At 56.3% G+C, this 14219-nt stretch overlaps 1 protein-coding gene across 2 annotated transcripts in view; it reads left to right on the forward strand.

The window, feature by feature from the left end:
- npdc1a (neural proliferation, differentiation and control, 1a) overlaps nt 1–14219 on the forward strand; it is a 31003-nt gene that overhangs the window by 6602 nt on the left and 10182 nt on the right. The window contains exons 2-3 of one of the 2 annotated variants that reach the window (XM_088614889.1): nt 9426–9572; nt 11873–11998. In XM_088614889.1, coding sequence (XP_088471015.1) covers nt 9426–9572; nt 11873–11998 — 273 coding nt within the window. The remainder of the gene's footprint in view (nt 1–9425; nt 9573–11872; nt 11999–14219) is intronic. The other variant, XM_088614890.1, reaches the window with a different exon arrangement.

Genomic DNA, 14219 nt, shown 5'->3' on the forward strand with positions numbered 1-14219 from the left:
CTCGGCTGGAACGGCCTTCCGAGATCGGCTCTCGGAGCGCAGGGCCGCGGGTGGGAACAGTGGCAGGAGCAGGTTGTGCAGTGATAGTGCGACAGTTTCTAATGGGGAGAGCTGGGCCGTGCTGTGAAGGCCTGGATGTGGGGGAGAGAGCTCCGGACACTCGGTCAGAAGGGATCTGGTGGGCGGGGGGGGTCTGACCTCATCGGAATGTTATTCTGGGTTTCCAGATTTGCTCCCAGACCATGGGCCTTTTGACCCCTATACCCCAGACGTCTCCGGCGGACAACTCCAGTTTTATGATTCCAGATTTAATAGTAGAGCTTTATATCCAGGAAAAGGTGTACAGCAGGTGTACTCAGTCTGCAGGCCTTCCCCTTACCTGCATTGCTGACTTTTGCTGCAACCGACTTAATTAGTTGATAATTAACAGGACCAGCATTATAATTAAGGAACTGGCTGTGCCGCTGTAACAGTAAGCTGGGCAGCCCTGGGCTGTAGTTTGGATGATGATAGGGTCTAGGGTTACAGTTAAGGCATCCAGTCCTGGTCATGAAGGGCCTAGTGAGTCATTTACATTCATCCACGGGGCTGACATGTCTGTCCACTGCTCCCCACTGCACGCAGGTTCTCCTGCTGGGCTTCTCCTAGGTCTTCAGGTGTGGATGTTTTACAAAGCCCGCAGGGGACACTGCAGGACGTGGATTACAGAAGCCTGGGGTAGAGGCAGGCAGCAGAGTCCTGGGGTGAGAAAGGTAGAGGCTGGTGCAGGGATGCATGGAAATTGTGTGCTGTGGCTCTGACCTCAGGCAAGCCAGTTTGCTGGGGCGTCGGTCACAATAGGATTAATGTTTAACTCATGATGCATGTGAACCTGTTTTTGTGTGCACAGCCTGTTCCTGTTTAAACATTTATTTCTGAAAGTGCCCTGCAGGTGCCTGGGCTGCTGTGCTTTATAACCCCGGCCCCGAAAAGTGCATTTGACAGGGCAGGAGCTCTAGGCTGAAAGCAGATAACGGTAAGATCTGGTGAGGAGCTCTGGGCCAAACTCCACAGCAGTCCGCTCCGCTCCGGGTTGTGCTGGCTGCAGGAGCCACAGTAAATGTGCGCGGACAAACGCCGCGTTCGGTGTCTGAGAGCTCTGGGCTCTGGGGCTGTTTTCGGCGGTGTAGCGAATGTGCCCTCTGGTGCGTGGGTGGAGGGTGAAATGAGTTGGTGTGAATGAGTGTATCCAGGCCGGAGAACAAGGCCATACCTCTGCCTGTCGATTTCTGTTCAACACACACACACAGACACACACACACACACCACAGATCTCTCTGCTCGCTGTACTGTCTACTGAAAAATAACCAGAACATCATTAAAGTTCCACAGAGGTTAACAATCGCCACTTCTCTCAGTGGTCTGTTTTTTTTTTATTCCATTTGTCTTTTTTTTTTTTCCCTCCACAATTTCTAAATTTACCAGAAGCTGCGTATTTCCAGGCAAGGTCTTCGTGCACTCGAAGTTCATCTCGATTAACTGTTGCCTAGCAACCACTCTCATCCTGCCTGCGACCGGCAGGGATGAGTGAGACTGCTGGGCTAGTACAGTTACCAGTGGACTGGAAAGTAGGGCCCCTCGCACCAGGGCTTCCCCGAGCACGCCAAACCCAGACACAGTTCCAGCTGCTGGCAGTTCTGCAATTCTCAAATTGCAGAGACTGGTTCCCAGTCTGGAGAAGAATCTAGTGTTCCTGGTTCGGACTGGGAGGGAGTTGCAGGCACAGGGAGCACACCAGCTGATTGCCCTGTTCCAGCAGCCTGCGGGCGGTGTCCGGGTGCCACTGGTAAACTTGCATTGTCGGACCTCCGTGAGCGATCCGGTCCAAATGGAATGAGGAGCCCCTGAAGGGAGGACGGCCCGCGATTCTTGTTCCTCTGATATCGGTTTGAAATCTCACTGGTAGCCACTGCGAGGACGCAAGCACTGGGGTGATGTGATCGGAGTGAAAAGCGTGGAACCATGAGCTGGGGTGACTCCAGAACCCGTCTGTTGAACGATGGTGCCCCCTCTCTCCGTTTCCTTTTTCCAATCCCTCTCGGATCATTTTATCTCCCTCTTACAGAGAGTCGGGCGCTTCCGTTTGCCAGGCAGTACGGACAGCGCAGTTGTTTGCCACGATGCTGCAAAAGGGCACTCAGTTCAATATCACACTTGCATTATGAACGCAATACAACTCTACTCATACAAACGTTGACCCCGTTTGTTAAAGAAATTTCAGCCGAAATCTTGTACTCGGGTCCAGACTACTTGATCATTAGAGGTTCCAGGGCACTGTTTGGAAGGGTAGGGTGTTACCCAGGACGCCATGGTTAACAATCCCACTACCCCCTTCAGCTGGAGAAGCTGACCTCTCCCCTCGCCCTCGTCCCCTGTGCAGGGGGGGCTGCACTGGTGGGGGATGGAGTGGGTGCCACCTGTGTCTGTAGGGATCCTTAGGGATGAAGGGCATTTTCAGCTCATAAACATAAGGAATGAATTACCTGTCTAAAATGAAATTGCCCACATGCCCGGGCTGTGATGGACCGAATTACATTAAAGTGCAGCAGGATGGAACCTGTGTAACTGAGGATGAAATCAGTTTTGCTCCGATAAGACAAAAGCAGCAGGAAAGGGGCATGCTGGACAAGACTGATCGGCACCAGTAGACCCCACCCCAGTGGAAATCAATGTGCTGCAGTGCAAGAGCCCGTAGATTACAGCCTGTGTGAGATGAGCTGTCAGGAGTGCGATATCGCAGTTCAGAGGCTTATCAGCAGGGACAGGAGGCGAAAACAAACCGGGGTGTGAAATGGACTGAAACTGCCCTCCACATTGCAGAAATGGCAAAAAAAAGCCATTCATTTAAAAGGCTTTTGAGTAAATTGGCAAGATCCAGTCTTTCTCGTTAGCAGCAGGTGGTCAAACCTCCCCCTCTCCGGTCCTGATTCCCAGCCTTTTCGGTTCTCCCTTCCTCTGCCTTGCTTTCTCCTTCGGTCCCGGTGTTTCATCAGTGGCTCTCGTTCTCTTCTTATCTTGAACCTTTTCTTTCTGCCCCTCCTTCCTGGTTCCAGCTCCTCGCCAGCGACTGCGTTTGTTTGATGTCACAGACCGGAAGTAGGCCTCGAGGGCCTGATCAAATATTTGCGAGTTAAACACGAGGCCTGCTGCTGGGAATGGCACCTCCAAGGTCACACGGAAGAGAGGCACCGTTGTTGTTGTGGCTGTTTGGTGTGCAGATGTAGGACCGAGTCTTTTCTTCCTGAAGGGCTTGAGCCCACTGTACAGAGCTGCAGATCACCCATATGGTCACAATGGGGAAAAACGCTTTGCTCCAATGGGGGTTTTGTGGCGGGGGCACAGGAGCTGGTCCAGGAGCACTGCACCGCAGTGATGGAGGACAAAAGGGGGTCGGGATAGCGAGCTCAGCTCTGCACATCCCCCCGCTCAGCGGCCAGAATCCCACCCAGCCTCCTCTCGCTTGGCGCCAGGGGAATCGGCCGGAGCCTCGAGGCTTGGCGCGGTAGTCGCAGACACCCACCACTCTTCCCGTGGAGAGCTGCCTCCTGCCGTCAGCCCGAGCGATGAGGTTTCGTTTTATCGCAGGCGGTTCATCTGCATGAGCAGGGCCAGCCCAGCCATCATGGGCCCGAGCAGTGCTGTTGGAGAGGTGCAGTGTTTGTCATGCAGCTGCAGTGCTCTTGGTGATCCGGCGCAGTGTTGATCATGCAGCCGTAGGAGTTTAGTATGAGCCTCCTTCTACACGTGTGCATATGTGAATAGTCTTTTCTTCCTGAAGGGCTTGAGCCCACTGTACAGAGCTGCAGATCACCCATATGGTCACAATGGGGGAAAAACGCTTTGCTCCGATGGGGGTTTTGTGGCGGGGCAGATCTCATTGGCTGTTCTTGAGCTTGACCTCTGACCCCGGTTGGTCCCGCTGGTCCTGCCGTTTGAGCGCCGATCTTTGTCCGCGGCGTGGAAGGGCAGCTTCGGCCGGAGGGAGGGGGTTGCGATGTAGCTCCTGCTCAGCGTGCCGCGAGAGGAAGGGCCGGCGAGATTGATCAGCCCCGGGGGGGGACCCCCTCATGGCAGCTGAGTTATTGCTCGAGCGGACTGGCGGCCAGCGCAGTGCAGGAGGGGGGAGGGGCGGGGATGCCGTATCGACCGGCCTGGCCTGGCTCCGACTCACTTGGCGCCTGGCCTGCGGAGAGGGAGGGGAAAGGAGGGAATACGGGAGAAGAGAAGACGGAGAGAGGAGGAGTAGGGAAGAGTCAAGGACAGGAGACGGGAGTAACAGGAGAGTAAGGGACAGGAGACAGGAGGAGTAAGAGAGTCCAGGAGAGGGGAGAGGAGTAACAGGAGAGTAAGGGACAGGAGACAGGAGGAGTAAGAGAGTCCAGGAGAGGGGAGAGGAGTAACAGGAGAGTAAGGGACAGGAGACAGGAGGAGTAAGAGAGTCCAGGAGAGGGGAGAGGAGTAACAGGAGAGTAAGGGACAGGAGACAGGAGGAGTAAGAGAGTCCAGGAGAGGGGAGAGGAGTAACAGGAGAGTAAGGGACAGGAGACAGGAGGAGTAAGAGAGTCCAGGAGAGGGGAGAGGAGTAACAGGAGAGTAAGGGACAGGAGACAGGAGGAGTAAGAGAGTCCAGGAGGACAGAGAAGAGAGAGGTCAGGGGGAGGCATGGACAGAGTGAGTGGGAGTCCGATCTGTCCGGTTGGAGACCTGGAGACCTCAGCTGTACCTCTTCTCACACGACACAGTGCCAACATCCCCGGTCTCTGTCTGTTTTATTTGATATCATAAACCCACCACATCGCGCCAGCTGAAGATTTCAGAAGAGCGCAGTTTACTGTAAGGACATTTTTCTACTGCTTAGAGATTTTACATGAACATGCCGCGCATAAACATGACGATGTTGATAAGGATTATTGTTATTGCCGTCTTGCGTAAATCGTTTAGGTTAATCCGAGTGATAAAAAAAAAAAATGCGGCGGGAATGCGGTATTCCAGCAGCTGCCGGTCATGCAGCCTGAGTGCCTTCTCCATTGTGCGGATTTCCTGATCCCCGACTCCAACAGGAAACCCAGGACGTCTCCGGGTCTGGCTGCTAGGCAACCGTTTCCTTGGGAACAGGCGTGACCCAGCCGCCGACGTGGGCAGGATGTGACGGACGGGCACAGGGGCAGCGTGGCACCCGGGAGGGCAGGCCGAGAGGGCGGCCATTTTTGAGACGGTGCTGCTGGTCCAGGAGCACTGCACCGCGGTGATGGAGGACAACAGGGGGGTGGGCAAGCGAGCTCAGCTCTGCACATCCCGCCGCTCAGCGGCCAGAATCCCACCCAGCCTCCTCTCGCTTGGCGCCAGGGGAATCGGCCGGAGCCTCGAGGCTTGGCGCGGTAGTCGCAGACACCCACCACTCTTCCCGTGCAGAGCTGCCTCCTGCCGTCGGCCCGAGCTGCACATGCTCCGAGTTTTTTTTTTTTTTCCCCCCTGGGGGTCCTCGGTTTTGGCCGCTGCGTGTCGGGGTGGGTGTCTGGTTTGCAGCCGGCGCGTCCTCCTCGTTTCTCTCCTGGGTGGCAAAGATCACCCCGATAAGACTGGGCCCACAGAAGAGCTGCACAGTCCTCCCCCCCCCATCTGCTTGCCTGCTTCTGCAGTGTCCACGCTGTGCAGATCTGTCCCACATTCTCCAGTGGCATCGGCGCCCCCTGGTGGGCACTGCCTGCCTGTTATATAACCTGCAATCTGGGAGTGCGCGCGCGGGCGGGTGTGTGTGTGTGTGGCGGAGGAAGAACCCAGACTGAGTGCCAACAGCGAGGGGAGACGCTGAGGGGGGGGGGCAGCGTGCCGGCCCTGGCGCACGAGTCCCCGGCCCCAGTGCTGGTTAGGGAGCGTGACCTTTGACGTTTTTAGCACTACCGGCAGGCGTCGCGGTGCGCCACGCCAGGCGCCACCCCGCCACGTGGGAGGGGGATTTTTGCAGGGGTACTCATTGCTAGTTGTCATTCTCTCTCGGGTCCCCCGAATCTGTATCGCCTCTGTCCCAAACTAAAGAGAATGACTCCACCAGCCCGTCGGTTTGGGACGTTTGCTTAAACCCCTGCATGCATCTGTTTGCTCTGGGTTTCTGCTTCTAGAGCGGAAATGGATGTTCTGCAGCACGGTGACCGAATTTGTGCGCGGTATTCTCAACGCGGCCTATCTAGTGTCCTACGATTTTAGCGTCTCCTGCATTGATCCTTTTTTTTAAATGGCTTCCCCATGCTGTTGGGCTTTAATGGCTGTTATTGCAGTGCTTCATCATCTAATCTTCCCGTGTTCCTCCATCGCCTGTCCAATCTGCCCCCAGCCTCTCGCAGGGCCCCCCTTCCCCCTCCCGGATCGGCACTGGGTGACTCACACCTGGTGATGTCACCGGGCCAGTTGCCATGGCCGTCGTCATGGCAATGGGGGTTGAGTTATCAGCGGGGTGTAGAGTTCGGTGCGGGAGGCTAGCGGACGAGGGTAGGGTGAAGGGGAATTGTGTGGGACCCCGGGGGGGCAGGTGAATCCTGGTGGTTTTGCATGTTGACCATGGCCTCACTGTCACGGTGCTGTCCAGGTCTCAGTATCTCACTGTCCCAGGGCAGCTGGGGGCTTCACAACGCTTTCCTTCTCCACAGAACACTGCGGGGGTGTCTCAGGGCCGGGCAGGGTCTCATGCTGACTCGGGGTCCTGCTTGAGAACCGTATCACGGCATAGTGTGTTAGTGCAGCATGGGGGATATCAGCCTGAGAAGAGAGGCGTGTGGGTTTTAAAAAGACCCCAAGGGGAAAAAAAAGTTCCAGCCAGAAAACTGCAGTAGGTTCATCTGCCGCTGTTACTTTAATATATTAGATCCTGCAAATTCTCCAGGGCAGAGCCTGGACCATCCTCACCTGACCAGTTTACAGATTAGTTCGACATCTCGTGCAGGGCTGGAGTCGCTAATTACAGCGAAACTGCAGCTGTATGGAGTAGAGAGAGGCTCGGCATGTGCAGTGCTTGTGCAGCAGTATATTCATGTACAGCGCTATGTGTATTCATATGGTTTGAAAGGAATGAAAGTTCTAATAGAGTGTTGTATGAGCTGGAGGTGGGTGACCAATGACGTGTAGATGGCAAACGTTCAGTCTTCTGTCGGGTTAAGATGGCTCAGTACTGTGGGTTTCTGGCCACGTCTTCTGCACTTTAAAAACTTGGATCGCTGTGCATCGGTGTACGTGCATCGGTGTGGAGGGAAACGAGTTTGGATGCGTTTCTGCATGTTCATGTTTTGTCGCTGTATTTCTGCCTCCATGTGTCCAATTCCCAAAGAGTTCCCCAACTTGTCGAACCCTTGACCCCTGCTCCCCGCGGTGGAGGAGGCGGGCGGCCTGGGGACCGGTACGCCTCGCTAGGACCTGCTACCCTCCTCTTCCCCGTGCCGTTCAGCAGACGTAAGAGCCAAAACGCCACCCGCCCGAGATTGTAGTCCGGTTTTGGTCTTGCCAGCCTGCTCTCCTTGCACCAGGCCCCTCCCCCTCCCCCTTCACTTCCTGTTGACACGGTCGCCCGACTCAATCCCCGCAGGCTTCTGGCAGATGCATCGCTTGCGTGTGCGTGTCCGTTAACCAGCCCCTCCCTCGCCAGTCGCGCCGCGCTGTGCATTTCAGCACTAATTCCGATTAACGAGGAGGCTGTGCGTCACCGCAGGGCGATTATCTCGGCCCGCTGCCAGGCTTCTCTCATCCCCGGTTTCCCTCTCCCTCTCTCGCTCGGTCTCGCTGCGGCCGTCGGTCTCCCGCGGGGCCAGCGATCTCCGGGGCCCGGGCGGATCTGGGTCCGAGGTGAAATGGGCCGGGGTAATCGAGTTCACTTGGACGTGGAAGTCCCGACTCTGTCCCGGTCTCCGCGCTCCTCCGCTGTACCGCGGCCCCAGAGCCGATGAGTAGAGACAGGGGTTTTGCGGCGGGGTTGTTCAGGCTCGGCCGCCTTTGACCCCAGATCTCACGGCGCCTCTCCGTCCTTCCCTTTCTTTCCACCTCTGTCCTCCTCAGCTCTCTGCTCCGTGTGTCTGAGGGGGCGGGGGGGCTCCGTTCCTCTAGGGTACGCGGGGGAATTCTGAGCTTAATCGAGAGAGTCATCGGGGTGGTGATTGTGGTGGTCAGCAGTGCTGCCTCAGAGCTCCATGGTCCAGGGTTCAATTCTGGCTTCGGAGGCCTGTCTGTGGGGAGTTTGCACGGTCTTCACCAGGTGCTCTGTTTTGCTTTCCACTGCCCCCCCAACATTTGCCATGTGCTTGCTTTAGAATTGTGCCTCTATTTTTTTTTTTTGTTGGGGGCACTTGTCACCAGTCTAACCAGAGATGAGGGTGAGGATTTGTTCCCAGAACGACCAGTGCTGGTTCTGTAATCAAGCCAGCGCTGAAGCAGCTCGGCGGCCCAGCTGGGCTTTAATGAGTGTGTATCGTGGCTGACGCTCATCACCTGGCCGTTGGAGAGTGAAAGAGCCCCCAGACTGCAGAGCCTCTCCGTTTGTTTTCCGGTTGCCTGTGCAGTTTCTCGCCGGCAGAGTCTGCCTCCTTCCCTACCGAAGGAGAGAGAGGACCCTGCGGTAAACAGGATCTGCGGCAGACGCCCACACGCTTTCCGGCCCCCCGCTGGGCTCCCGCCCCGTTCCCAGCCTCTGCTCTGCCGGCTTTCTTCTCTCCTCTAACCGCATGACGATCGTGTCGCGTTCGACCGATTCTAATCCCCTGACTGGACCTAATAATGTCATTACACCGGCAGTAGGCATGAAAACCAGGAAATGCTGCGTCTCTCTTGTCTCTCCAGGACCAGAGCAGAAGCCAGTGGTTACCCAGTCCCTCTATAACTTTCATTTTGATTTTGAATTTGATGGGGTTTTTTTTTTTTAATTTCACACCCTCCTAATCCAGGGGCGGCCAGCTGTTTTTTTTTTTTAAGCCTCGCCTGTCTGGCGGCGGTCCGGCACCCACGCGTAGGAGAGGGGCGAGGGCAGCCTGGGGGCCAAGGTCGCCGGTGCTCTGGAAATCCTGGAGCAGACCTGACTGCTATGCAGCAGGAGTGCGATTGTCTCCCCCCACCTGTCTCCCAGCTGGTGGTCCTTATCGCTCCCTTGTAAGCGGGGGCAGCAGGTGGAGCGAATGGTGATGCCGAGCACTTCCGAGCGGCGGGAGGGGAGGACAAGCTAGGGGGTTCTAGGGTGTCGCCTCTCTTTACAGGGAGGGCGCAGGGGAGCCCCCGTGGTTACCCTGCGACCCCTGCTGCAGCACGAGCAGCGGATCTCGAGAGCGCGGGCAGGGAGCAGTGATGTTGACCCCCCCCCCCGGGGGGACAGGAGGGGGTCGTCACTCCTCTGAGCCCGTCTACTGTCGTTGCAGGGAGCGCGTGCCCCCGCAGCCTGGACTGCGCCCTCCAGCGGCGCGAGCTGTGCCCCCCGGGCTCCCCCCACTGCGGCCCCTGCATCGCCCCGCTGGTGGAGGACGAGCACCGGAACTGCGTGGCCAGGAGGAAGCAGACCCGCCCAGGTACGTACCTCACTTCCTGTCCCCTTGGCGCCTGCTGGCGGCCGGCCAGGGTTCGGGTGGACAGCCGGGTTCAGAAACTGCACCCCGGGGTGGTGGGGGCGGCACTCAGGACCGGAATGCCTCGGGAAGTCGTTAAGTTTATTAACGGCGAAAGCTGTGAGCCACTCGCTGATCGGACACGGGAATGCTGTCTGGGAAGGGCTCTGGGAACATCAGGGAGTTCATCTACAGGCGCTGGCACCTACCGCCGGAGACAGCGGGAACTGAAGGAAAATGCAAAACGGGCAGAATGACTCGTTTTTTTTAATGTTTATTTTTTTATTCCTGACGAGCAAATGTCTGGGTTTCGGAAATGACCGCAGCTCAGTTGGCGTTTCGATTTGCCTCGGGTCTAGAGGCTGTTGTGCTTGCCGGTTCAGAGCAATCCCCCCACCCCCTGGAGCCCCCGGGGGCAGGTGACAGTGCTGTGGGGTACCCAGGGTACACAGCAGGGGTGCCACGGGCCTGTATCCACTGTTGGGGCTGCGGGCCTGGCTCAGTTTCTGGATACTGATCTCCGCCCGGGCTCACTCCCCTCACTCCTCCCACCCTTAACGTCACGCACTCTCGAACCCCTGGGCACCGTGCTAACGAGCTCCTGCCTGACGAGGGAGCTGCCGGGGCAGCTGGGATAACGAGCCAGGCTAGCGAGCGGAACGCGGCGGTGACACCCTGCCTGGCAAAAAAACCCTCCCGTGTGGCATCGGGTCAGCCCCTTGGCCCTCCGGGTCGTTCCGGGTGGCGGAGAGCCGAGCCCCCACGTTGCACCTCTCTGGGCCCGGTTGGGAGGAGAGAGGCGCGCAGGCTGGCTGGCTGCCTGCCCCCCCGCCATCAATTATTCAGCGCGGCAGCTGCGGCGCTCCGGGCCTGGAAACTTTCCTTTCGGAAAGAATGGACGCCCACGGGCTTGCGTGCGGACCTGGTGTAGGATTGTGGAGATCCCGATTAGGGGCCGTGCTCGCTGGCAAAACGTGGGGCGCACAGGCCGGATTGTCAGGGACTCCTGGACTCGTTCCCCTGTAAAACCGTCTGACCGGGGCTGGCCATCGGACTCCTGTTACAGAGCACTGTGGGCCACCTCAGGTTTCGCAGTGTTGCCAGCATTAGGTGGAGGATGGTTTTGCGTTTTGAACAATTACTGAAAATACGTTTAGCGTAACTGGAAATGTTATTTTAATTCCACGGTTTGTCTGTGCAAGTTTGATTAAGCCGGGGTGACGAGATTAAATGGCTCCATCAGCCCGTGCTGACTCGTTTGCGAGAGCTCTGCAGGCGGTAAAACCCGGAACTGGTCACCGGCCGTCCCGGGAATGGATTCACACCCCTGATATTCGCTCCTGATCCGGGAAGGTAGGCCGGGTCTTCTGGTTTCGGAAGAACTGCGGCCCTCTGGGGCCAGGAGTGGAGCTCACTGCGTGGTTTCGTGGTAGAAACAGTGCAGATTAGGGAAGCGCAGAAGATCACGGAGGTGTGTTAAATCATGATGCAAACCAAGAGAGACCAGCGGGAACAGTGTAGCAAACTGGCAACTAATCTACTGTGAAGAGATTTCTATTAGTGTTGCTCTCATCCACAGAGGAACAGAGGATTATTCTTTAGGTCGAATATCTACAGCACAGCAATCTGCTGGGCCCTTTCCAAGACTTGGTTACTGTGATATTCCCTGAGGGGTGTTTCTGGGTCACAGTATTTCAGTGACGTCATCGTTAGATCTTCATGTGGCGTTTGTTCATCTGGTAAAAGGACACTTTGTGTTGGTAGCCGTGGCGGTGGGGTGGGGGAGGCGGGGGTGACTGGTTGAGTTTGCAGGAGGAAGTTGTGCGTGTTGTAGTGACTAACGCCCCGCGCGTGAGAGGAGCTGAGCTGCGTGTAAGCTGCACACTAACCCCACTGCGTGTGTGTGTGTGCCTGCTGCCACTGTACTCTCACTCAGCACCCTGCTGTCTGTGGGCACCCGCAGCATCACTCTGCGTCAGAGGGGGAGAGGGAACGGAGGAAAGACAGGAGAGGAAAGAAGGGGAAAGGGAAGTAGAAGGGATGAGGGAAGCAGGAAGGAGCACAAAGCGAGACAGACGAAGGGAATTCCCCAACGAGACGGAGACGCACAGTGGGATGACGCTGACCTCTGACCTCTCGTGGCAGGGTGCTGCCCAGCCTCGGTGCAATCTCACCCCCCACACCCCCGTCCCCCTCTCCCCTGCCCCGGCGCAGCTTTTAACTTCCGTAAAAGATCTTCTCTTTCCCTCTCCGGAACGACCAAGCCCTCTCTTCCTTGCCTGCCACGAGCACGTGGCGCCTCCTGTTACCCAAGATGCTTTGTGCCATGGCGGCGAGGCGCCTGGCCCCTCCCAACCAGTCCCACAAGCGCCGGCTCCGTGTCCACTCAGGTAAGGCGCCCCGTTTTCTCCTGGGGTGGAGTGACCTAATTCCTTACCTATATAGCACTTCTCTGGACGCTCCACTCAAAGTGCTGTACAGGTCATGGGGATCCCACTACCACCACCAGTGTGCAGCCCCACCTGGATGATGCACCAGTCCGCTCCCCACACACCAGCTCTCAGTGGGGAGGAGAGCAGAGGGATGGAGCCAGTTCAGAGAGGGGGGTTATTAGGAGGACATGACTGTTAAAGACCAGGGGGAAATTTGGCCAGGACACCGGAGTAACACCCCTGCTCCTTCTGGGAAACACCCTGGGATTTTTAATGACCACAGAGTGTCAGGACCTGGGTTTTATGTCTCATCCGAAGGACAGCGCCTTTTTTGCAGTACAGTGTCCCCGTCACTATACTGGGGCATTAGGACCCACACGGACCGCAGGGTGAGCACCCCCTGCTGGCCCCACTAACACCTCTTCCAGCAGCAGCCTTAGTTTTTCCCAGGAGGTCTCCCATCCAGGTACTGGCCAGGCTCACACCTGCTGGGCTCCAGTGGGCTGCCAGTGGTGAGCTGCAGGGTGATATAGCTGCTGGTTCTGTTGGGCCTTGCCTAGTCAGGTTCTGTTGTCTAACCTGCGCTCCAGCCCCTTCAGTATGTAGTCAGCCATGACGTGAGCATGGCTCCAGGTGAGACACCAGGTGAGGCCACAGGAGAGTGGGATTAAAGGGAGGAACTCCAGAGCACAGGCTGGTGTCCTGCGCTTGTGATTGTGCCTGGAGGAGAGGAGAGGAGGGATAATGGGATTATCCCAGCCTGACACATCACAGCAGGACAGGTCTCCAGTGGGGTTTCCACTGGTGCTCACCTCCCCTTGAGTCCACGAGTCCAGCCCTGGATGGGGCTTGACAGGAGCTTCACCTACCAGAGTACAGCTGTGTTGTCTTCTCTTTCCTGGTTGCACTCTTGGGGGAAACAGCATCTGTTCGAGCTGTTCCAAAACGCGCCACCGGGGGGCGCCGTGCAGGTCGCTCCCTCTCAGCCGCACTCGAGGGGTAGCCGCTACCTGTACCGTCTTTCCTGCATCTTTTCGGGGGTTTCCATGGAAACCGCTGTCCAGTCGTCAGTGTGTCAGGGTGACCGACTTGAATCTCTTTCCACTGACCACTCTCGTCACACACGCCCTCCCCTTGCAGAGGCAGAGGGAGCTGCATCACAGCTGTTCCAGCCCACACACACACGGGCTGAGAGAGCTCTTATTTAGTTGTTTTTTTTTAAGCCTGCTCTTTCTGTTTGAGGTGGGCGTTGTTTGTGATCTTGTCAGCATGTCTTTTTAGAAGAAAAACAGCCACAACGAGGACAGGCTTGTCGCTAATCCCTGCTCCACCTGTCATTGTTCCAGAACACGATCTTGTTTCCCGGTGACCATCTGTGTTTGAGAGCTGAGCTCTTCCCCTCTCTCCTTCAGTCGCTCCTTCAGACACCTGCAAGAATGTGATGTAGGTCAGCGGCTCTGATTGAATCTGAAACGCTCTCCACTCCTCATAGTCATGCTAAGAACAGGCGAAAATACAGGCATTAGTGTGACTTGGGAAGAGAAAGGTTGGCGAAAGACCTGGGCTCCTACTGAGGTAGATCCTGTAGTGTCTCTCTCCTGGTTTAGTTTAGCCTAGCTCTTTATTGCTTAATTGGACCAATTAAGCTCAAGTTGATTGAAGCTGCCTATAAACGCTAGGTGCGCCTCTCTCTGGAGTAGTTCGGTATTGGAAGATGAGGTTGTCTTGTGAAGCAGCTGGAAAGGAAGATAAAAAGTTGAATTGAGCCCATTCTTGGTTTCAATTAAGCTCGGATTTAGTGAAAACGTCAAGACAGGTGTTCCCACACCCCCACGCTGAGCCAGGTTCATGAGGGATTGTGATTAGACATTGCGGTTGGGGTTAAAGACTCTGGAAGAAGAGGACAGCCTGTGAAGGCTATTTGTCATGAAGTAGTTCAGGTGGGGAGCTGTGTCTTCTCTTTTCAGCATGGAATAAAGCTCTTACTTGTTCCTCATTTTGTCATTAATATAACATTGGGCAGAGTGGAAACAGGCTCCTGTTGCAGAGCACTGGCAATCCATTTCAGAATTAACCCGATGCTGGGATTTGTATTGAAGAGGCAGCAAATCATTTCAGGTAGTATCACTTTTAACCATGCACATATTCTATGCCAGTTTGCTCAGCAATGAGGAACCTC

This window comes from Lepisosteus platostomus, chromosome 21 (assembly GCF_059453375.1).
Source record: "Lepisosteus platostomus isolate fLepPlt1 chromosome 21, fLepPlt1.hap1, whole genome shotgun sequence".
In the NCBI taxonomy this organism is placed as follows: domain Eukaryota; kingdom Metazoa; phylum Chordata; class Actinopteri; order Semionotiformes; family Lepisosteidae; genus Lepisosteus; species Lepisosteus platostomus.